The sequence below is a fragment of the Trichosurus vulpecula genome, chromosome 9 (assembly GCF_011100635.1).
Source record: "Trichosurus vulpecula isolate mTriVul1 chromosome 9, mTriVul1.pri, whole genome shotgun sequence".
In the NCBI taxonomy this organism is placed as follows: Eukaryota; Metazoa; Chordata; class Mammalia; order Diprotodontia; family Phalangeridae; genus Trichosurus; species Trichosurus vulpecula.
Window position 1 is genome coordinate 31,715,322 of NC_050581.1, and position 24,052 is coordinate 31,739,373.

The window sequence follows — 24,052 nt, forward strand, 5'->3', positions numbered from 1 at the left end:
AGTGGAACTGATCAGAGAAGTCTTAACAGAGAAGAAATAAGGGCTGTTGTAATTAATCACTGATACAGAAAAAAGAATGAACTGGAGGTCTTTCTCCATATCAGAAAGATAGTTGGAAATGTATTTGACATTAAAGGGCAGTAGAAATAAGGAAAAAGATTTGAAATAACAACACGGAAGTTCTTTGGACATCCAGACAACTCATTATTGTTCCTTTCCAAGGCCAAGAGTATTCCTGAGTCCCAGAGCTGTCTGTTAAGGTTACTGGCCACCTGCTGCAGCTGCTAAAACAAACACATGAAAAAAAGAAAATTAAAATTTAATCTTCTATGTAATTAATAAATGTTTCTAAGCAAGGTTACTGGAAATCTGCATTTTTATAACTTACTACACACTGTAATACTACATTTACACAACAGTTTTGCATTCAGAACACTTTTGTATCCTCACAGCAACTCTGCAGATAATAAGGTGGGTAAACTGACTTTCTTTAACATTTACTTTTTTCTAATAATCCTAGCATTTTAAAATGCTATTTTGATTTCTTTTGTGATAACTAAAGTGAAGCTTCAAAGAATCATAGAATTTAGGACCCGAGAGCAATATGGAGTAGTGGTTAAGGGCTTAGATTCCTGGGTCCTTCGCTATGAGTCCTACCTTAGACCCTGTGATCCTAGGAAAGTCTCAACCCCTTAGCTTCATTTTCCTCATCTATAAAGTGGTGATAATAATACCTGTTGAACCAAGGTCATTGTGATTACCAAATAAGGATTAAAACCATCAAGGACCATGTAAAAGATTGTTCTAGATTGCTAATAATGAAGGAAACACAATCAATACAACTGAGATTTCACCTCTCATCCAACAATATGGTAAAGGTGGAAATAGTCAATGTTGAAGAGCTATAGAAACACACATGGGGTGTGCTAGAGCCACCTCTAACCTTCTTGGTAGAGCCCATTGTTACATTTCAGTATTAGCATTTCTTTACACTTCAGAAATCAGAAATCTCTGTAAATGAGGTCTGGTTTATTGTTTTCTTGATTGTTTAGACTTAAGAAAGTTTTAGTAAAGCAAATCAAACTTGAAAGTGTATATGCCTACGATACCTTCCATTCCAGTTATTAAACATTTACTAGCATGCCCCTATATTGATCTATAAATATTGCTTAGTAGGAGACTCAAAGAATAACGTCATCACCAAACTGGAGCCCTGGTGACTGTAGGCTAGTAGTATCAATAACAATAACTGGCATTTATATAGCTCCTTAAGATTTGCAAAGTGTTTTACATCCTTTTTTTTTATTTGAGCCTCCCAACACCCCCTGAAACATAGGTGCATGAATGTATTGAGAATGGAGCCCTGTGAATTGGTCCAACGATTCTGCAAAGCAATTTGAAATTATGGGAAGACAGGGACTAAAATTTCCCAAAATTTGGACCTGGAAATTCCACTTGTAGACATTTATGCCCAGGACATCAAGGATTAAAAAAAAAGTCCCCATTTATACCAAAATATTTATATCAGAACTTTTTTTCTAGTAGCAAAGAACTGCAAACTAAAGTAATATCTAAGAACTGCAGTTCTACTCTTGAAAGTGATCTCCCAGGCTAACTAATCCAATTCCCTAAATGTACATTTATTGGGGAGTGGATTAAAAACAACAATAATATAGGTTACTATGCTGTAAGAAATGATGGATATAATGAAAACAGAAGCATGGAAAGAGTCATATGAATTGATGTGAAGTAAAGTAAACAATGAGGAAAATAATAAACAGGATGATTTGAACTTTTTGTAATTGGCAAACACGATAGCAGCAAAACAACCAAAACTTAATATTGTGAGATTAAAATGGCTCCAATGAAGAAACAGAAAAAATACCCCCACCTTTTTTGCAGAAGTGCTCAGACTATGGTTGTAGAAAAATTTGTATAGCATAAAATGTGGTTGATATGTTGGTTAATTTTGCTAAACTATTTACCCTCTTTTGTTCTTTCTTATAAAATATAGCTCTCTGAGAGGGGAAGAAGGAAGGAAAACATTTGGAAATGTAGGTGATGTCAAACCAAAAGATCAATAAATGTTTTTCAAAGTTATTGTCTTCATTTAGTTTACTGTACTACAATTCTTCTTAATACTTTTTGCTAATGGAAGGGGAGGGTCCTTGGAGGAGGAGCATTACATGAACAAAAGGTAGTCATAACTATAATATTTTGTGTTCTGGGGCAAGCATCACAAAAATAGCACCCTCAAATATATTTTCCAATATTCATTTGGTTAGGGGGTGGAGTGAGACATAGAAATCTGGATACATTGACTGCTTTGGGTATAAACACTGAGATGTTGCACCATGGGCATTATAAAGGGGTTAACTTGGAGTAGAGTACCTGGGAGAAGAAGCTTGTGCCAGGTTGTAGCTTCCTATTTTGCCTAAATATTCTTGCCAACTAGGTGCGAAAGTCTGTAAGGATTGTGAGTTCTATCAGCAGCCTTTAAATACTCCCACCCCACTTGGGCAAAACCTTGGTCTTTGTACTCTAGTTATGACTTTGGGTAAAAGACGGACCTCAGAATACGGACAAGAGAATATGAGAAGCTTGAGAAGACAAAAGAGAAAAGGACCGAAGTTGATCCATAAGCCTAGCAGTGTGATGTCTAGATCAAAGGATACGGATCCTTCTAGGGGTGGGCAACCTGCGACCTCGAAGCTGCTGTTTGGATTCAGTCAAAGGGCCACCTTGAGAACCTAGAGGGCCACATGTGGCCTTGAGGCTGCAAGTTCCCCACCCCTGCTTTAGTCGTAATTCTGAATTGCTTTCCAGAATGGTTAGGACAATTCATAGCACTACCAATAGTGCAATAGTATGCTTGTCTTTACACAAGACCTCCAACACTATTATCAAATTTTGTCATTTTTGCCAAGTTGTAGGGTGTGTAGTAAAACCTCAGACTTCTTTTAATTTTGTATTTTTTTTCTTTTTCAGTGATTTGGAACAATCTTCCATTAAGTTGTTATTAGTTTGCAATTCTTCTTTTGAGAATTGTTTGTTCTTTTCCTATGAACACTTATCTATCAGAAAATAGCATTTTATTTTCTATCTTTGTTAGCTATCTATTTCTTGAAAATCATATTTAATATAAAGCTTTTTTCAGTTTTCTGTTTCTCCCCTTATCCTATTTGCATTAGCTTTGCTGTTCAATTTGAAGCAAAGTTACCTATTTTATCTTTTGAGATTACTTCTAGCTCATATTTACTTAAGAATTCATCCTCCAGGCATAGTAATAAAAGTTTTTTTAATATTCAGCTCAATTTTGAACTAATTGTAGCATACGGTGAAGGTGATAGTCTAAACCTAATTTCTGTCAATATGCTTTCCAGTTATCAAAGCAATTTTTGTCAGATAAGGAGTTGATGTTTTTTGTGTTTCCTGAAAACTGGGTTGTTGAGTTTCATTATTTCTGATTCTAACTTATCTAATCTATTCTATTGGTCTACTTTTCTATTTTTAATGAGTAATAAATAAGTTTGATAATTTCTGCTTTATGGCATAATTTTAGGTATAGATGACTATTCCCCTTAATTCTAATTTTTTATCCTTTCCCTGGAGATTTTAAATACTATGTTATTATTTTATCTATTTCTATAAAATAGTTGATTGTTGGAGCACTAAATCTGTAATTAAATTTAGATACTATCATGATTTTTATTCTATACAAATAGTACAGGCATGAACATTGCTTATCCCTCCAGATATTTAAATGTTTCTTTAAGGAACATTTTGTAATTATATTCATAAAAGTCATGAGTAACTTGGTAGATTGACTTTCAGAAATTTTATTCATTTTTTAGTTATTCTGAATAGTATTTCTCTATAATTTCCTCTTGAATTTTGCTATAAATGACATTTATTTTTGTGGCCTTTCTTTGCTGATTCTCTAAGCTTTTCCAAGTCAACCATCATGTCATTAATAAATTGAGTTTTTTTTTTCCTCTTTGCCTACTTTTATTCTTTTAATTTCTTTCTCTTGTCTTATTGCTATTACTAGCATTTCCAGCTTAAGTATATAAGCATATCTTACTAATGTCACTACTACCACTACCACCACCTTGTTCCATATACTCTCTCAAAATGCCTCTTAGAAAGAAGAGGAAAAATCCACTTACAAAATACTGTTACAAAATCATTTCTAACCTGCTCTGGCAGCTGCCATTTTTTTGTTTCTCATTTTATTCTCCTCGGCTTGCTGTATAATGAAAAGAAAACGAGAAGAAACATTTCAGTATCTTAGTCTTTTCCATGAGTCGAAAGTAATGAGACACTATTTCCGTACAATGAATGATATCTTACCATCTTCATCTTCTTCTTTAACTCCAGGTTTCCAAGTTTCTGTACCTTGCTAGCAGCATTGAGATAATAGATAGTCAAGCTAAATGAAAGGAAATTAAGATCATTTATGTTTCTTTTCCCTCAATTTTTAAAAAAATCTATCATTTGAGTGATAGAATTTTACAACAATGAGGAAACTTAATACTAAGAAGGAACTGAGGTCCAAAGAAGTGTTGGACTTCTTGTCCAAGCTCACACACATTATGGCAGAATTCGAACTAGAATCAAAGTCTCCTAATACCCATTCACATGTTCGGGACTTCCTGACATCTCCCCACCTCCTTATACAACTTACATTTCTTCTTAAAGGCAGCTAAATGAGGCACCTCATATGCTTCATTTTCTTCATCTATAAAATGGGAAGAATGGTGGCACTTATCTCTCAGGATTGTTTGAGGACAAAATTTGGTAATACTTATAAAGCGCTTTGCAAATCTTAAAGTGCTATATAAATGCTGTTATTATGATGTTAATTTGGATACTAGAACTTCTATTTCACTCTTATTTCTTATGAATATTAAAAATTATTACTTAATTTTGATAATTCACCGATGTAATGTTTCAAAAGAAGGAAGAAAATGCTACAAGTCTTGGCACTTGCCAACTTAAAAGGAAAATCACTCTTTTCATTAATGTCTTCCAGTGACACTAACATAGATGTTTCACGTAATTTACTCATATATGCTTATTTTTTAAAAAGCAAACTCAGATTCTAAAAGCCTTTTAAGATGCCCAGAATTGGACAGTTCCATTCATACTAGTCAAATAAATCTACAAAAAGAAAGATGTTATCTCTTCTAATGTATAGATTTGCAGGCAGATAAATATGCATGTGACATTATTCTCTGCTGCTGATAACAGGGGATAGAACACAGTTCCTCTACTCACAAACATCCTAGATTAAAACCTTTATGAGCCATCTGGCCCTAGTAAGGCAATTACTAATATGATTTGGGTCAGTCTAAACTATTATTAATCCAAGTAATATGGGAGCTTGAACTCACTCACACAACCTGTCAATCATTGCTTTAAGAATGATGGTTTTATTCTGGAATCTATTCAATAAGACAAACTATTAAAAACTCTTTAGGTCTCTCCTAGTCCTATAAAGCGAGCTCCATATGGTGTATAGGGAAGAATGCTAGACTTGGAAATCATGTTCTAGTTTCACTTTAACCACTGGGTGGTGCTGTCCTGTAATCAAGAGACAAGGTCTTATCTGCCACTAACTAGTAGAATGTCCTTAGGCAAATCATTGAATTACTCTAGGCCTCATCTTGTGTACTTTTTCTGTTAACTAACAGAATAGGAGAATGAGATTCAACAAACAACTTTAGGGAACCAAAAGTTAGACAAGTAATCAACAATACTCATTGAGTGCCTACTATTGTTAGGCACAAGGAATACCAAGACAGAAGTGAAATAATTCACTTAAGGATCTTATTATTGTGTATCAAAGAAGGGGGAACAACACAGAAGTACGATTCACAAGAAAAATCCTATGATTGTTTGGACTGGAAAACATGGTAGAAATCAAAAGAGGTTTCATGTAGAAGGCAGGTCTTTAGATGAGCCCAGGGAATAGTGGGTGGAAGAGGGGAACAACAAGAGGAAGACCAATTTGAATAGAAAGGAAAGGGAGTATTGTGTAATAAGATTGGAAATACAAGTGAGAGCTAGTTGTAAAGGGCTTTATTTGACAGTGTTGTCGAACTCAAATAGAAAGGGAGGCCACTAAACCATACATAAGGATCCCTGTGGACTGTGTATTGACTTAGAAAATCACATATTAATGTTATCTATGTTCTATTGTATATTTATTTCATAAAATATTTTCCAATTGCATTTTAATCTAGTTGGGGCACTTGATCGTGTTTTCTCATGTTTGATACCTCTGGTTCAGAGAATGGATTGGAATGGGTAGAGATCTGAGGCAGAGGGATCAATTAGAAAGCTATCACAAAAATCCAGGAGAGATAAGATCAAGGCCTGATTTAGGTCAGTAGTTGCATGGAAAGAAGGGGATGAATTTAAGTGGTGTTGTAGAAGTAGAAAAAATAAGATCTGATGCTTTACTGGGCATGTGGAGTGAATGACATTGAAGATTCAAGGATGACACTAAGATTGTGAACCTGGGTAAGGCTATGACCTCAATAGAAACAGAGAAGTTCAGAAGAGGAGTGAGTTTAGAGGGAAAAGAAAATGAGTTCTATTTTGGACCTGTTGAATTTGAGATGCCTACAAGGACATCCCGTTCAATCGTCTAATAGGCAGCTCAAAATCTCTAATAGGCAATTACTCTCATTGCTAACCTAACCTAAATTAATAAAAACTAGCATTTACATATCACTTTATGGCTTGCAAAGTACCTTGCACCTTACTTCACTTGATCCTCACAACAATCCTGTGAAGTGGGTGCTATTATTATCCCCATTTTACAAATGAGGAAACTGAGGCTGAGAGGTTGAGTGACTTGCCCAGGGTCACAGAGCTAGCAAGTGTTTGAGCAAGGATTTGGACTTATGTCTTTCTGTCTCCAACTCCACTTCACTAACCATTATTCCACCTAGGGGACTCCAAAAGACAGCCAGAGAATATCATCCCTAAATTTTACCAAAACTAGCATCAGATTGAACCCTAAAGGATATAAATATTAAAATTCTAGGGGGGTAGTCCATAGCAAACTCTAAATACCAATCTACTGAATCCTAGAATCCTTACTCTGGAAGTATGTTTAGCAGTACTTCTAGCACAATCCACAGCCTTCAGTAACCCATATTACTAATCTTCTCACGGCAGATTGTTGCTACTATATTCTTTAAAATACTCTGGGGTAAAGATTCTGCATTTGTTCATAATGGCCTGTCCCAGTGTTATCTAATTACCCCTACTGTAGTCAAGAGATTTTTTCCTTGTGACAAACCAAGCAATATTAAAATCAATTTTCAGTACAAGAAATCATTCATGTTAATACTTAATTTTCCAGATAAGGGAAGAGAAGTCCTTAGAAGATGAATAATTTATGTAGAGGTCACACAGTTCTGTGTTATTACATTCTCAATAGAGAACAGAAGGCATCTTGTCCAACTCCCTGATTTTATGTACGAGTGAATTGAAGTTCAAGGAAGTTATTCAAGTTTTATTCAATTAAATTATTCAATTCAATAAATTCAATAAAATTGAAATTGAAATTGAAATAAAATTGAAAAAAATTCAAATTCAATAAAATTATTCAATTTTATTTGCCTGTGATCATACAGTTAAAGTGCCAAATGAAGATCTGAATCCAGGTCTTCCCGACTACAAGACATTATTCACTAAATCAAGATGGCTTGGTGGTACCCCTCTCCCAATTACATATTATCAGGCAAAAAGCTGGGTGAAAGTTTGCTGGGTATGTTGTAAAAATGGGTCTTGATCAGTGAACAGCTGGAGTAGGTGACCTGTGAAGTCCATGCCCTTCTGAGAGTTTATGATTTGATGAACTCTTGCTACTTCTGCGTACTAAACTAATAATCTTTTCTCCCCCCTTCAGGTTCCTAGTGTCAAACCTTTCATGCTGTTGTATTGGCAAGTCTATGGTTTGTTTTTATTTTTAAGTGTGAATGTCTCAAGAGAGTGAGAGGAGGGAAGGATTAAATGTTACCCTTTTTGCAAACATGGGGAAGGAGTTGATTATATTTCCAAGGACCCTTCCAGTCCCATGACTCTATTATCATAAACAAACATTTATGTGTGGCCCACTGAGTGCAAGTGCTGATGACCTCTAAGTCCCTCAGCACTGAAAAATGGACTACAGGATGCCCAAGGAGAGTACTAACATTCAGGATCATCATGTTTGTTTATTCAATGCCATCTGCTGTAAGGGTTTGAGGGGTGTGTGTGTGGGGTGAAATTCAATCCCCTGATTAGATTTATCATTATATCCTTCCCTTCTGTTGGATGTTTTAATTATTATTTTTGCCAGTTGGCAACAAATTATTTAATCCTGAAATGGTGAAAAGAGATGTGGAAGCCTGAATCACATCCAATAGGATCAAGATTAAGGCTCATGAATTTCGGCCCCTCACCACAAAGTAATCAATCCTGAAATTGGTTTGGTTTCAGTGAGACCTTTGGGAATCTGAGGGTGTAGGGAAAGTAGAGAAGTGAAAAGAAAGGGGTAGTGGTGGAATGTGAGAAGAAAGTTACAAAGGCTTTTTCTCTAAGCAGAAGTATACGTACACCATGATCAAAATGATAGCAATGACGAGTCCAGGGTTAGAGAGCTGCCGTAAGATTTTTGCCAACCAGCTGGGGAAATCGTGCTCCAGAGTTTCACCAATAACTTCAAACATTCTGTTTTTGCCACTGAAAAACAGGAGGAAAGGATACTTTAGAACACAGAGGATAATAACCACCTTTTGTAAAGGGCTTTATAGTTTGCAAAGCTCCGTTATGTGCATTGTGTCATCTTAGTCTAGCAACAGCCTTATGAGATAAATTCAATAGCCAATATTATAATTATTTTACAGAGGAACTACCTGGGGCTCAGAGATATAAAGTGATTTACCCAAGGACACACAGCTAGTTAAGCATCAGAGTCAAAATTTGAACCCAAGTTTTTGTGACTCCAAATAGAGTCCTCTAAATTATGCCCTGCTGCCTACAGAAACATTGCATCAATACCAGCAAAACTGAAGATGATGTTCTAACACTTCCCAAGAACAGGGAAAAGAAACAAGGTACCACATAGTCCACAGTCCTCTTAACCTAATCATGTTTGCTTCTCAGTGAGATGAAGTGCCAAATTGCCAATCTTTATCTGAGAAACAAATGTAGCAACATCCCTCTCTCCTCTGCTTTCCCCTTCCTTCTCTGTCTCCTCCTCTCTTCTTCCTCTTCACATCTTGTTCCTCTTCCCTTCTATTCTCTTCTCTTTCATTCTCCTCTTCTCTTCTTTCTCTCATACTCACAGACACACAGACACACACAGAGACACAGACACAGACACAGACACACACACACATCCCTCTTCAATCTCAATGGCTTCTTTTCTGTGCCTATAACCATGTTCATGTCTCCCCTATCCAGGATAATATTAATAACAACAGCAAACACACCAACACAATTTAAAAAATTACTTTTTCCTTGACCCCTCACGCATATCTATTTATCTTTTTCCCTTCCCAGCTAAACTTCTAAAAAGAGAGATTTCCATTCACTGTTTCCATTTTCTCAACATCAGGTCACTTCACAACTCCCTGCAATCCAAAAAGGGGTCTTCTTAAAGCATACAGAATAATAACCTTCTATGAAAAGTTTGTGAACTCTGCAGCTGAAAATGATTTCTCCCTCCTCTAATTTTCTTAAAGCATTTTACCTGAGACCTCAATGTTTTTTTTTCCTTCAAGACATTTTACTTTGTAACCAACTTATTTTTGTAAAAGTTTTATCTACCCATTAGACTGTAAGATCTCTGAGTTCAGGGATTATGAGTTTTGGGTTTTTTTTCCTTTTGTCTTAGTTTCCCAAGTGTTCATCTCAGTGCCTCGCACATATTAGGTGCTTAGGAAATGTACTGAATTAAATAACATTCACACTAAAAGACATTAGGCAAATAATATTTATTTGGCTAAACTCTATAGAATTTGAAGATTAATTTATTAGTCATTGCTAAAGTCACTGTTGAATCATATCTTGGAAATAGCTAAATTTTCTCTTGTTTCACATAGTTTTCTTTGTAGGAGAAGCTACTCTTTGGTTGCTGACACAATATACTCTTTGTATTTGTTTTTTAACCAAAGAACTAAACTTTAGCAATAATTTAATAAAGTATAAACCAGTGATAATCTCAAATCCCAATCAGCCAATAATTTTAACATCATTTTTTAATAAAGCTGCAAATAAGCAAACAATTGAAAAATTGTTTTCTTTTCTCACTCTCACAGCCTGATGACGACAAAGAGATGCAAAGGCCAAGAGTACAAAAGTGGTGAAAAACTATAGAATGGTATATTTGAAGGAGCACTGGCTTTGGAGTAAGAAGTTGTTGCTTTTCACTTGTTTCAGTTATGACTGATTCTTTGTGGCCCCATTTGGGATTTTCTTGGCAAAGATACTGGAGGGATTTGCCATTTCCTTTTCCAGTTCATTTTACAGATGAGGAAACTGAGGCAAACAGGGTTAAGTGACTTGCCCAGGGCCATATAGCTAGTGAGTGTCTGAAGCTAGATTTGAGCTCAGGAAGATGAATCTTCCTCACTCAGGCTCTTTGTTCAAATCCTTTCTCTGGTACTTACTACCTGTATGACCTTGGGCAACTCACTTAAATTATCTGGGCCTCAATTTCCTTGTCTGTAAAATGAAGGGACATGGTATTGTTGCCTACGTGGCTTCTAAGCTCCCTTCAGTTCTAAGTCTAAGATCCTAAGAAAAGTCTTTGATAATACATAACTAGAAAATAAACTCCTAAATACTTAATATTAGCTCTACTTCTGTCTTATCCTAACATATAAATCTTTCTTATTGTAGGTTGAATTTATGAAGTTCCAAACATGGTGCCACATTACTGCTTTTAGAGTTTACATATTGATTTTGCAATGAAAAGTTATTATTCCCAGGAAAGACATTGGTGTGAGTTCTTTTATAGACATCACGGACTATTTAAGATAAAGGACAGTATGCCCCTTTACCCAATGCTTTAAAAAAAAACCCTAAAGAACATTATTAGCCATAAAGTCTGTATACCTCAAATATGCAGAATTGCTTTGTCAATTGTGATTCCTTTAGATAGGCCAGGAAACCCTGTCTGGAGCCAAATGTTCCTTTTGCCTGGCTGCTAGCCATGAGATTGCAGAACAAATTTACAAGTCAGATTTCTCTCTAGTGTTTTCCATTGATTTGAGGAAAACAAACAAACAAACAAACATGGCTGATGGGTCAGAATGGAAGAACTCTAGTCACCTCAGGATTTCCTTTTCTTACTCAAAAATGGCTTGTTGCTATTGTTAAGACACAATGGTATTTCCAACCATTCAATGTGATAGAAGAGGCCATCTCTATCATACTAGAATGGAGGCCAGAATAAGATAACAGAAGGAATTTCCTTCTTTCTTTAGAACCAGCAAGGTGGCATAGCACATAATATGCTAGATTTGGAGTCAAGAAGGTCTGGCTTTGAATCCTGCCTGAGATACTTACTAGCTTTTGGCCTCTACTCACCTAACCTCTTTCAGATTCATCTATAAAATAAGTATAATGAGAATTATTATTATATAGCCCTTCCATAACTGGGGAGGATGATATGTGGGGAGGAGGAAAGTAACATCATATAATCTCCCCACCTGGGTGGTATGGTGAAGAAAACACAAAGCCTGGAGTCAGGAAGATCTGAGTTTAAATCCAGCTTCAGACACTTATTAGCTGTGTGACTTTGGGCAAGTCACCTAACCACTGTCTACTTTAATATCCTCATCTGTAAAGCGAGAATGATAATAGCACTTACCTCTTTAGGTGACAATCAGATGAGTTAATATTTCTAAAGTGTTTTGCAAATCTTAAAGAACTATGTAAATGCTAGGTCATTATTATTAGCTACCCAGAGAGTCCTTTGCGCTGTATTTTAAAGCATGGTGGAAAATAGCATAGGGGATGCCATTCTTTCTAGAATTCTAGGTTTCTTCTTTTCTTTGACCTAAGAAAAAGTTCTAAAGTTTCAAGTGATGGACAACTGCCAAACCATCTACAAAGCACCATGTCCTAACACATCAGTTTAACTTAGCTAATAGAGTCTACCAAACAAGTCAGGGTGCTCATCATTTGACTGTTGTTCTACACAAATCTTTTAACAGAGTCTGCCAGAATCATTTTCTGGGCCACCTTTCTACTCTGGTCAGGTTTTCCAAAATCAGGTCTTTACTGGCCAAATTAGGAGGTCTGTTCAGTCTAGCAATCTGTGTGCCACCCTATCTGGAACTGGGGGTAGCAGAGGGGAAAGTTTTCCCTGAGACACAGGCTATCATTTTACCAATTCTATTAAAATCTCTCACTTCTTCAAATTTATGTTCACTTTTCAGATACTTCTAATAATCAGGAAGCAAGTTCATCAGATGACCTCCACAGATCATAGGCTGAGAAAATTTACCAAGATCACAGAAGAATCATAGAGAAAATACCTTAGAAACCATCTGGTTCAATCCAAGCTAGAATGATTCCACTTCTCAAAAATTTTTGATAGGCATCAAGCCTTCTTTTGAAGACTTCTGGTAATATCCAAACCACTATATCCTGAAGTAGTCCATTCCACTTTGGGATAACTCTAATCATCACCTTCCTCCTGGACATTATTCTTTTCTTAATGTGGTCGAACATTACCAGAACATAGATAATGTTTCCAAAAATGGTGAACCATGGTTGTTCCCAAAAAACCATTCCCACTCCCCATGTATTTCTTGGGGAAAAAATTTACCTTTTTTCAACTTGTGAAGGTAAACTCCAAAGACAAGAAATCAATAATAATGTAGAAAGATTAGGTTGCACAAAGTGATAAGCTTGAAAGAAAAAATAGACTACCTAACAAAGAACCTAGTGAGTACGTGAGACTGGACATTCGAATTGGAGAGAGAGAGAGAGAGAGAGAGAGAGAGAGAGAGAGAGAGAGAGAGAGAGAAGGGAGAGAGTGAAACAGATGAGGGAGGGAAGAAGAAAGAAAGGAAAGAAGGAATGAAAGAAGGAAAAAAGATAAAGAAAGAAAGGAAGGAAGCAAACAAGCTTAGGAGACAAATTGAATATGGATATACAGATTTAGAAGTTATGCATAAAGATTATATGATTTACATCCATATGAGCTCATGATATCAGCAAATGAGTAATTAGAGAATAGAAGACCCAAAATAAAATTATGGTAAGTTAGCCAAACAAGTCACAGAAGTACCAAAAAAGAGCAATGTCGTGAAAACCCAAGAAGGAAACAGGTCTCAAAGGAGGGAGAAGTCAATGCTACTTAGATGTGGAGAAGACTAAGAGCTGATAAAACACTATCAGATTTGATACTTGGTAACCTTGGAGAGAGTAGCTTCAGTTGAGTCATGAAGATAGGAGCCAGACTGTAAGGCACTGAGAAATGAATGCGAGGGGAGAAAATAAAAATGAGGAGTGTAGTTTTCTTTTTTCAAGGAATTTGGCTTTACACAGGAGAAAAGATATAATCTTGTAGACTCAGGGCAAAGTGTGATTAAGTGAAGGTTTTGTTTATAACTAGTAGGGGAGGAACCAGTAGATACTTTACAGGGTTGTTGTCAGAATCAAAATAGAGTATATATGTAAAGTGCTTTTTAAATTGAAAATTAGAGAGGATGGGATGTACATGAGAATACTTCAATATAGGGTCCTGAGGTTGAATGGATAATTATTATGATGAAAACAATGATCTTTCCATTTAAGGATGACTTCTATGCCTCACTGTGGCATGGAGGAGATCTTTAGTCTTCAAAAGCTGTTCCAGAAGAGTACAAGCTCTTCTGTGTACTACCAAGATGGAAATATCTCAAGGGTGGGCCCAATGATGAACCATATATCTGTTAATTAAGGCCCTGTTGAATAAAACTTGGAGAGGATTACCACCAGGTTGCCTGAAGGATGATTAATTTTTCAGCCATGACAACTCTCACAGACTACTTACTAAGTTATTTGAGGGCTGGAATCTGTGTTAGGCATTGAGTTTTCCCAGACCAATAAAATGGATATTTTACATATTGAAGAACTGATCATTTATATATTTATAAAGCTTTACTGTTAACAAAACATTTGACCTAGATTATTGAGCTTGAACCTCAAAATATCCATTTAAGGTAGGTAATATCTATTTATTTTACTGATGAGAAAACTGAGATTCAGAAAAGCAAAGTGACACAGTTTGCAAAGGCTCAAGACTGTGCCTTGGCAGCTAGGTGACACAGTAGATAAAGCCAGGGACCGGGAATTTAGAAGATGTAAATTCAAATAGGGCCTCGGTCACTTACTAACTAACTTGCCTGCCTCATTTTTCTCATCTGTAAAATGGAGCTAATAGCACCCACCTCTCATGATTTTTGTTAAGGTAAAATGAAATAATATTTGTCAAGTGCTTTGCTAACCTTAAATTGCTACAGCCGAGCTAGCCATAAGTATTATCATTCTGTCCTTTGACTCCAAAGTTGTTGTAACATGCATATTGCATTACCAAGTTGATAGCCAAAATCCTTTTCTAGGGTGTATAAAGGGAACCTTTCAATTGTTAAAATAAATTGAGATTTTAAGCATAACTATCTGACCATTATATAACTGTTTAGCAAAAATTTTACACAAGATCTCATTTTATCCTTTTAACAACCCTCTGAAGCAAATGAGGAAACTGAGGCCCAAGGAAATTATCAAAGGACTTATGACTTATCAAATAGTGAACCTCTACTAACTTGACAGAATGAATCCTTGAACTCAGGACCTCTGACTCTAAAACCTAAAATCTTTTCATTCCCAGGGAACCTCATCATGCAGAAAAAGTCACTTGGGTTAACTCCACTTCTCTAAGAGAAATGGAGAAGGTATTTTAAAAGCTATTGGATTGAGAGGGTTGCAAAATCCTACAGCTTCTTGACTATTCTGTGGTCTCAGATTGCAATTTCATTTTCAACCTCCAGATGTCACTCTCTGTATTATTTATGACAACCCACTTGAGAAATGGAACTCATTACTCAGCATTGCTTGCTTGGGGATGACAAATCCGCAGAGACTCAGCTAGTTGGGTTACTCATGAGGGGAGAGCTATTTTACATTTATTAAAGTCATGAGTTTCAGTTTGCAGATTTGAATCATCATGATACTGGGAAAAATGATGCAAACACTACTACAATCATGTTTGTCACATAGATTTCATTTGATGACCCCAATTCTCTAGCAAGGTGTGACCCATCAAGTGCATGCTAATTGGTGACCAACTTTCTCATTACTCAGAGACTTTGATTTGTGGTATCCCTCACTCCTCACAGAGCTTTACGGAATTAACTGGACCTGTCCAAAATATTAGTTTATTCAGTCATTGGATCAATTATTTAGACTGTGTTATAGAGAGAAGAATATAATAAACAATTCTGCAAATTGGGCAGGAACTCCTATTTATGCCTTCTTCTGATTACTGACACCAGAAGTTTACTATTGGCAACTGGGGGAGCATGTGGGAAAATCAGTGTCATTCTCCCCGTCTCTCTCAGGATTCATAAAGATTTCAATAGGCTAGAGTGATGAGCCAAATCTAATAATATGAATTTAATATAGATAAACTGAAAGTCCTAAATGTGAGTTCAGTAATATCCCCAACAACTGCACGAGTCTCACATCCCCATGCCTTTTCAGTGGCTGTCCCCCATGTCTGAATGCATTCCTCACCTCAGCCTCTTAGAATGCCTATGTTCCTTCAAGACTCAACTGAAACATCACTTTCCTCATACCTCCAGCTCCTAATGCCCTCTTTCCCTCTCCCCCGTCCCCAGCCGTTCTCTCATATGTGTATGTATGCATGTACATGTATATGTGTATACATGCATACACACGTATATGTACATGCATATAATATACACATACATATGTGTGTATATATACATATCAATATACATACATATATCCTATAATAGAATATAAGCTCCTTGTGGGCAGGAGCTATTTCATTTTTATCTTTGTATCTTCAGCAACTAGTAGCATGCCTGGAACATAGTAGGCAATTAAATGCTTGCTGATTGATTGGTTAAACTAAGGTTATCCAATCTCTCTCTCCCTCTCTCTCTCTCTCTCTCTCTCTCTTCTTCATTTTTGTACTTTCTACTTTTGTTCACAAATGTATGGTCCTATTTTTTGTTCATTATCTCTCACAACCAGAGCTGTACCATTCTAAAGGATAATGAGGCTTTTATTGGGTGACCTCTGGGATAACCTGCACTTTCTGTACTTCTGGGATGCAAGGAAGGAGTGCCTAGCCTGCTGACCCTGAAAAATCTGCCCGGTGGCATGGGAATTTGGGTAATGTGCCCTAAGAAGATAACCCAGACTTTATAATGCCACTAATTGCCTCCATTCCCCTTTGAATTTGAAATGTCTCTGCTCCACTATTCACATTTCTCTCAGGGACAGATTTAGACAGGGAGCAGTTAGGGAATTTGTTAGGTATGGCTCCTTCAGTGAGCCCACAAAGTAGACCTGGCAGTAGAACTCACTGTCCTCAGATTTTATTGAATCTAGGCCCTTCTAAACAATTTCGCCTCTCTGTAGGAGGGGGATATAGCCTTACAGCTTGTAAATGTACAGCAATCTCATTTTACAATAAGTGAAAACAGAGAGTTTCAAAAGTAAGGTACCTGAATGGGCCACAGTCAAAAGATGGTGGGAAGGAGACAATCATATAGTACTGGCATTGTAGATAAGAAAAGGATGAGCAGAAGCATAGCCAAGTAAAAATTATTAGACTTGGAGGCTTTGAAGACTCTGGCTTCAGGAACATTGCAACACATCACAGCCCAGCACTGAAAGTACATGGATGTATGCAGACGAAGTATGTTGATAGCTGGAAGGCAAGGAGCATAAAATGATCCCATCCTAGAAATAAATAAACAAAAGAACATGGCTCAATTTTGGAGCCTGATTCTTACATTAAAGCCACAAGACCCCATTCTGTATCACTCTACTGTTGGGAAAAGTGAAAATTGTATGCTCATTTTCAACCTTATTTTAAATAAATTTAACAGCTGGCCTTGTCTATTTATTCTCTACATACTATAATGGCTCCACCCAATTATGATCTATACTATTCTATGGTTTTAGTAAATGTTTCCTCCCAAACATCTTTGTATGTGCTGTCAGGAAAGAATTTTATAATCAAAATAATTAACCAACATTCCATATAATTATTAGTGGTTTTTTTTCTTTCTTCTTTATGACTCTAAAATGGATCTTAACTTTTCCCTCATAGATTACAGAATGTTAGAGGTAGAAGAGGCCTTTGAAATCAGTTAGTACTAAAAGGAAGTTTATTTACTTCTCCTTTCTCCTCTAGTGAGAATCTCATTCTTTTTATATCTAGACTTAAAAATTTTATTTTTGAACAAGTCTTCCAAACAGGAGCAAGTTACAAAAGGTCAGTTTCACCTGGTGACATAGCTAATAGGTTTAGCAAAATAGCTTTCAATGATTTTATTAAGGAAAACCTTCGAAGCCACAAAGGAATCTTCATGGGTCTTTTATTACTACTCCTAAATGAAATGAGAGTTGTGTCCTTTTGGAGGAGAATAAGGAAGGATTGACCTTTAAAAAAACCTGGAATAATAGCAATAATGCTGCTGATAGTAATAATAAAGATAGCTCACAGTTATACATAATACTTTATTATTTACAAGTTTAACCTACCCCAACTTCATAAAGGACTTTAAACCATTATTTGGATCATCATCTAAAATAGGAATAGGAGTTATTTATGTTTTGACTGAGCATGTATCTAAATAATACCAACCCACCCAGGCTTTTTTTTAATGTCAATAGTTGGGTTTATTTATTGACAATATGCCAAATAACTAATCAGATTGATTTTTCCCCAACAAAGTTATCTTTTAAAAGGTCTGAATATGACTAGAACAAGGGGAGGTTAGTTCTTTAAAAAACTGACAAAAAATAGTATGCTTTGTTAATGACATGAAATCATGAAGTGAACACTCTCAAAAGTAAAGTCTCAGTTGAAGGATAGGGTTTAGGAAGCAGAGGACAATTTTCTAAGTTATCAAAACCTCTAATGTAATACAATGGGTACTATTTCTATTATATTAATAACTTTAAGCTGGGGGGATAAAAGAAAAATATTGGAAAGAAAAAAGAGAAGATGAGACAGAGGAAGGGAAGGAAGGAAGAAGGAAGAGAGAAGAGAATAGAGGGAAAGGAAGAAAGGGAGAAAAAGAGAAAAAGGGAAGGAAAGAAGAAGGAAAGGAAGGAAGGAGAGGAGGGAGAAAAAAGGAAGAGAGGGAAGGAGGAAGGAATAGAAAGAGAAACTGGCAAGGAAGAAAAGGTGGGAAATAAAAACACAGCATTTATTAATCATTAATCAACAATTAAGGAATCATAGCCTAGTGAACTACTCCCAACACAAGGAAATCGAAGACTCACTACTACCTTGGTATCCTCATTTATCTACTAAAAATAGTAAATGTAATACCTAAACTTCATATAACACCTTTCTTCCAGAAAGCTCAAAGTATGGATCATTTTGTCTATTTATTTTCATTGTTTTTGTGAGGTAGGGAGGGGCAGGTAAATTATCCCCACTCAATAGCTGGTAAGCTAATGTAGAAAAGGTTAAATAAATGAATGATGGTCACGGAATCAATGATGAAGTCATGTATAGAATCTAAGTCTTCTATCTCTCAAAGCTCTATGTTTTAGTGCTAAGCAACTTAAGAGAGATGTATAACTTTAATGAAATAACCAATGAAACTAACTAGAAAGTCCTTTCTGATTGCAAATGTGTGGCATAAAGGCTTACTAATCATTTCATCTCTATCATCGCAAAGTAATAATGGACTATTCTCATAAATGCTATTTCAATAGCATTAAGTATTCAACCAACTCATCACCTCTGACATCAGTAACTGAATCTTCCCTTCACACACTGAACTGAAAACAAAATCCCTAGAGCCTTTTGTCTCTTCCTTTGGAACACTGCCAAAACCTGTCCTCTGCCTTGTCTGCCTCAGAAATCATCAGCACGACTGTGTGGGACTATCTGAAGGTCTGCTAGAAAGGTTAGCTTTCCTGTGTTCATATACTCAACCCCCTACTGACTTCCTGGGAGTTAGGAAAAAAGGATCTGAGCAAAGGATTTGGCTAAGTCTAAAAGGAACAAACCATTTTGCTTTGGGATCTCTAGGACATAAATGCACCCACACTCTCTAAAAAGCAGTACAGCTGCTTTTCAAAGCACTACTCATGTTCGTTGTCCATCATTCTTTAGAAGAATCCCCACCTGTTATCCAAAAGGGAGTTATCTAAGAATGTCAGGCACATTTGTGAGAGAATTGGGGGGATAGTACGTGATTTTGGGAAGGAGGCCTGGCTGTGGTTTCATTGTAAAGAAGTTTGGGTTAATTAGTCCAGAGACAGAACATACTACCAATCAAGACAGGCAGCTACTTTGACAGCTTTCCAGACAACAAAAGCTGATTTCTAGTCTAGGCCAATCTGTTGTCTTAACTCAGAATATAGCCTGTAGACATGGAGCATATGGCTGTACAAATGGCACTAAATCGGCCTTGTGGATTGAGTTGGACCTTCTATGGGAGCTGGACATTTAAAAAAAATTGTATTACTGGGCAGTTTTTTTTTTAATTATCTGACTAGCATTGAGTACCAATCAATCATCACAGATAGTAGAAACCCAGCTAAGGACTGAGAGATCCAGAATGCTTAGTGGTTATTCCCTCACCTACCTTTGGCAGTTAATCACTCTTTAAACAATCCCAAGTAGATTCTTGGTTTCCTCTTTCTATCAGGGAAGCAATCATGATATGGAATCTGTGTGCCACTTCTTTTAATATCGTTTCAAGTTGAATGAACTCCTACTTCTAACAATTTGGAAAGCTAAAGTACAAAAAGATGCATTTTCCTTTAAAATATAGATGGAGAAAATTAGCAGAAGCCACGCTATCATCCTTTTCTTAAGGCTACATCATCTGTTGGTACAAGGGGATTTTAAAAACAGAAGTAGGAGCACAGTGTACTTGTTGGCAGATCCTTTTCTCCTCATATTACTGTAGCAAGCTGATTTTAAAATTTAACAGAAGAAACCAATCTGACAGTACGCAGTGATTCAATTATTCAGACCACAAATGATTTAAATATTTAAGCAATAGATGAAGGTTCTTCCAAAAGTGTTTACAGTTGATTATCATTACATTCCATAAAGTCTGAATAATCACTTAGTAGAATGATATTTGGTTGGACATGTATGGTATGATAACAGCAAAAAATAGATCAACCATAACCATTTGTACTGTTAGTTAAAAATGACTACTTTAGACAACCAGATGAAGTACATCTTTTGGTTCCATTTGTAAAATTAAAAGTTTCTATAATAAAAATTCATTTCCACCATAGAAATTCATTGCCAATTTGCTAAAGGTTTTTAAAGAGAATTAGTGAAGAGAATATAGACTTTAGGTCAAAGAACCCAGGTTTAAATCCTTCCTCACTTATTAAATGTATAACCTTGGCCAAGCCATTTAAAGTCTCTGGACTTCAGTTTCTCTGACTATAAAATGAAGAGGTTGGATGGGGTGGCTTCTAACTCCCTTCCAGCTCTCCATCTACGATCCTCTGTTTTCATTTGGCAAAGTGTATCAACATGGTGTGTGAGCTAACCATTTGAAGCATGCAAAAGAGGCTGAAAACTAAATATTCAGCATTTCACTGGACCTCTGACAAAAAGTATGCCCCATGATACAACTGAAAAGGACCTATCAACTGTTGGAACCAAGAGAGAAATTAGATATCTTTCAATTTAAGCCCTTTGTTTAATAAATGAGGAATCCAAAACACAACAACTAGCATCTTGCAAAAGTAGGACTAGAACCTTTGTCTCCTGAATCTAAGTCCAAAACTCAACATCTTTATTGTTTTCTTGTTTTTTTTTTTCATTTTTTTGGAGGGAGAAAGGCAGGGCAATTGGGGTTAAGTGACTTGCCCAAGGTCACACAGCTAGTAAGTGTGTCAAGTGTCTTAGGTCAGATTTGAACTCAGGTCCTCCTGACTCCAAGGCTGGCGCTCTACTCACTGCACCACCTAGCTGCCCCCTCAGCATCTTTAGATCGACTAGGAACTTGTGTAGCAATTGGGAACTTGGGACAACTAGGCAGATAGAGCATAGGGTCTGGAGTCAGGAAGACTTGAGTTCCAATCTAGTGTCAAGAGACTTACTAGCTACGTGACCCTGGGCAAATCACTTAACTTTTGTTTGCCTTGGTTTCCTTATACGTAAGATGGGGATGATAATAGCACCTTCCTTCCAGGGTTGTTATGAGGATCAAATGACAGAATAATTGTAAAATGCTTAGCACAGTACCTGGCACATAGTAAGTGCTATGTAAATGTTAGCTCTTATTATTATGAAAAGCATCGTTATTTAAATACTTGTAACAATTACATGAGAAGCAGTGTGATGTGGTGAATAGCAGGTTAGTCTTTGAGTCATGAAAATGTAAGTTGAAGTCTTGCTTCTAATACATATTGATTATGTATATATGTATAATGATGGGAAAGTCACTTCATCTCTTCACTAGGGGCAACTCACTTTATCTCAAAGCAACTAAGACTGTTACGGAGGAATTGCCAGTCTGTTTTGGAGAAAGAAGTTTCCACATTGAGAGTTCCCTTTACTTATGAAATCAAAAGTCAGGACAAAAACAATTATGTGTAATGAAGTCAGATTGTGAAATATTACTTAAACATTTTTAACAACCTTCATACTTAATATGTGTGGCAGTATTGAGATCAGGTAATATTCCTCATATAGTTCCTGGTTTCATAGATGCTGAAAAATGCTTCTAAAGAGTCCTGCCAAGCCGTCCCATGTACAGGCTATTCATCCATCCTCTGGGAAACATCTGGAGAAAGATGGCTGTGCAAAACAGATGCTGCATGGCCTTTGAGGGTCAAGGTTTCAAGGGCGAATCAACCATAGACGTTTTGTGATCAGCGCAGAGAACTGTCAGATTGTTTCTCAGAGTACAGTATCCTTTGACCTTACATGATATTACAGAGCATAGTATCCATGAGGACATGAGCACTTTTATATTCTCCTTCCAGTCCTAAACCATCATACGCTTTGCTTACCAGATCATGCCTTGATTGAAGATCAGCGCTAGGACGTTGCCGCTGATATCAAATTCAGTGTAAGAAGGCTAAAAGGAGACACAAATATTTTTATAACATTAGGCTTACAATAATTTCAAACAGAGCCTGTAAATACTGTCATGCAGGCATGGGCAAGAGAATTAATTGCCAATTACATTCAACACTAATAAAATAATATTACTAGAATAGAATATGATCTAGCACAACAGTAATTTATTAAGTAACTCCTTGTGCAGAGCATCATGCTAGGCACAGGGAAATACAAAGATTTGATAAAACACATTTCCTGTCTGCAAAGAATTTACATTCTAGTGCGGAAATACAAAGGCATATATAACATACAGTTATAACACACACTATAAATAAGATACACTCATTAGAAAACCATTAAATCAAGTACTATGTGAAATCTAAATGTGAAGGGCAGTAAATAATTGGGATTAGGGAAGAAATCCAAAAAGAAATAGCATTTTAGTTGACATTTTAGCTAATTTTTTTTTCTATTAGCAAGCATTTCTTTTTTCTCTCTCTTATGCCATGCCTGTTAGGGAAAAAAAAGAAAAGAAAAAGTCTTATGTAACAAATATTCATAATCAAGCAAAATAAATTTTCATATTGGCCATGTCTCATTCTGAATCTTGAGTTCATTACCTTTCTGTCAGGAGGTGGGTAGCATTCTTCAACATTGATCCTTTGGAATTCTGATTGATCATTAGAAGGATGGGGTGAAGTTCAATGAATGAAAAAAGGGGGGAAGGGCACTGCAGGTTTAGAGAATTGTATCAACAAGCATGGAGGCAGGAAAGGGCAGCATATGTGCCCTACTAAAATTGTCCCAAAGATCTGTTCAATGAGCTTATTATACAAAATGGTCTTAAATTCCAAGATGTATTGTAATAAAGTCATTTTTGTTCACCGATACAGTAATCAATAGAACCTTAAATACAAAAGAGTAGCTGGAGAGTATTTTTGCCCAAAAGCATTCCTAGCTGAACTCCTTTGAATAAGATGAAAATGGAAATAACAGTAATTGAAGCAATGACTACTGCCTTTAATGTTTTCAAAAAGCTTTAGATACGTTATATCATTTGTTCCTTGCAACAGCTCCTAAATGCATATATTACATTATTATTATGTCCAATTTATAGATGAGGGAACTGAGGTGCAGGAATTTTAGGTGACTTAACCACAGTCATACACCAAGTAAATATCAGAGCTGGGATTTGAATCCAAGTCTCTTTCTGACTCCAAATTCAGGGCTCTTTCCATCGTACTACAGTGCCTCTCAAAAAATATAGGTCTAAGGCTATGAGAGAAAGAGTATGGTGGTGCTACTTATAGAATTAATGATCTCAGAAAGGGTAGATTTAGGGGGAAAGATTCTTAGCTTGAAAAATAATCACTCAACAGCTATTTTAAGCACTTTGGGCCATTCACTGTGCTAAGCACTTGGTAAAAAATGGAAAGCAAAAATAGTCTCTGACCTCAAGGAATTCACATACTAACATACACAATACACACACATATGTACATACACATGTGTGTAGCTGTATTTATAAATATGTATATTTATGTGTACATAATACATGTCTATTATACACTCACACACATATTTGTTTATTAGATACAAGATAAACTTAGAAGGGAAGCCCTCTTGCAGAAGATAGTCCCTGAAAGGAAATCAGGGAATTTTAGAGATTGAGAGAAAGAGTAGCATTTGAGGCATAAGGGGCAACCAATGAAAAAGGAAATTATGTGAGAA

At 36.2% G+C, this 24,052-nt stretch overlaps 1 protein-coding gene across 1 annotated transcript in view; it reads right to left on the bottom strand.

The window, feature by feature from the left end:
- Positions 1–261: 261 nt before the first annotated feature.
- TMC1 (transmembrane channel like 1) overlaps positions 262–24,052 on the bottom strand; it is a 160,538-nt gene continuing 136,747 nt past the window's right edge. Inside the window, 7 exon segments of the mRNA XM_036739525.1 lie at positions 262–284; positions 4,198–4,249; positions 4,354–4,432; positions 8,617–8,742; positions 16,758–16,805; positions 16,807–16,995; positions 22,270–22,337. Of these exon segments, the coding sequence (XP_036595420.1) occupies positions 262–284; positions 4,198–4,249; positions 4,354–4,432; positions 8,617–8,742; positions 16,758–16,805; positions 16,807–16,995; positions 22,270–22,337 (585 nt within the window).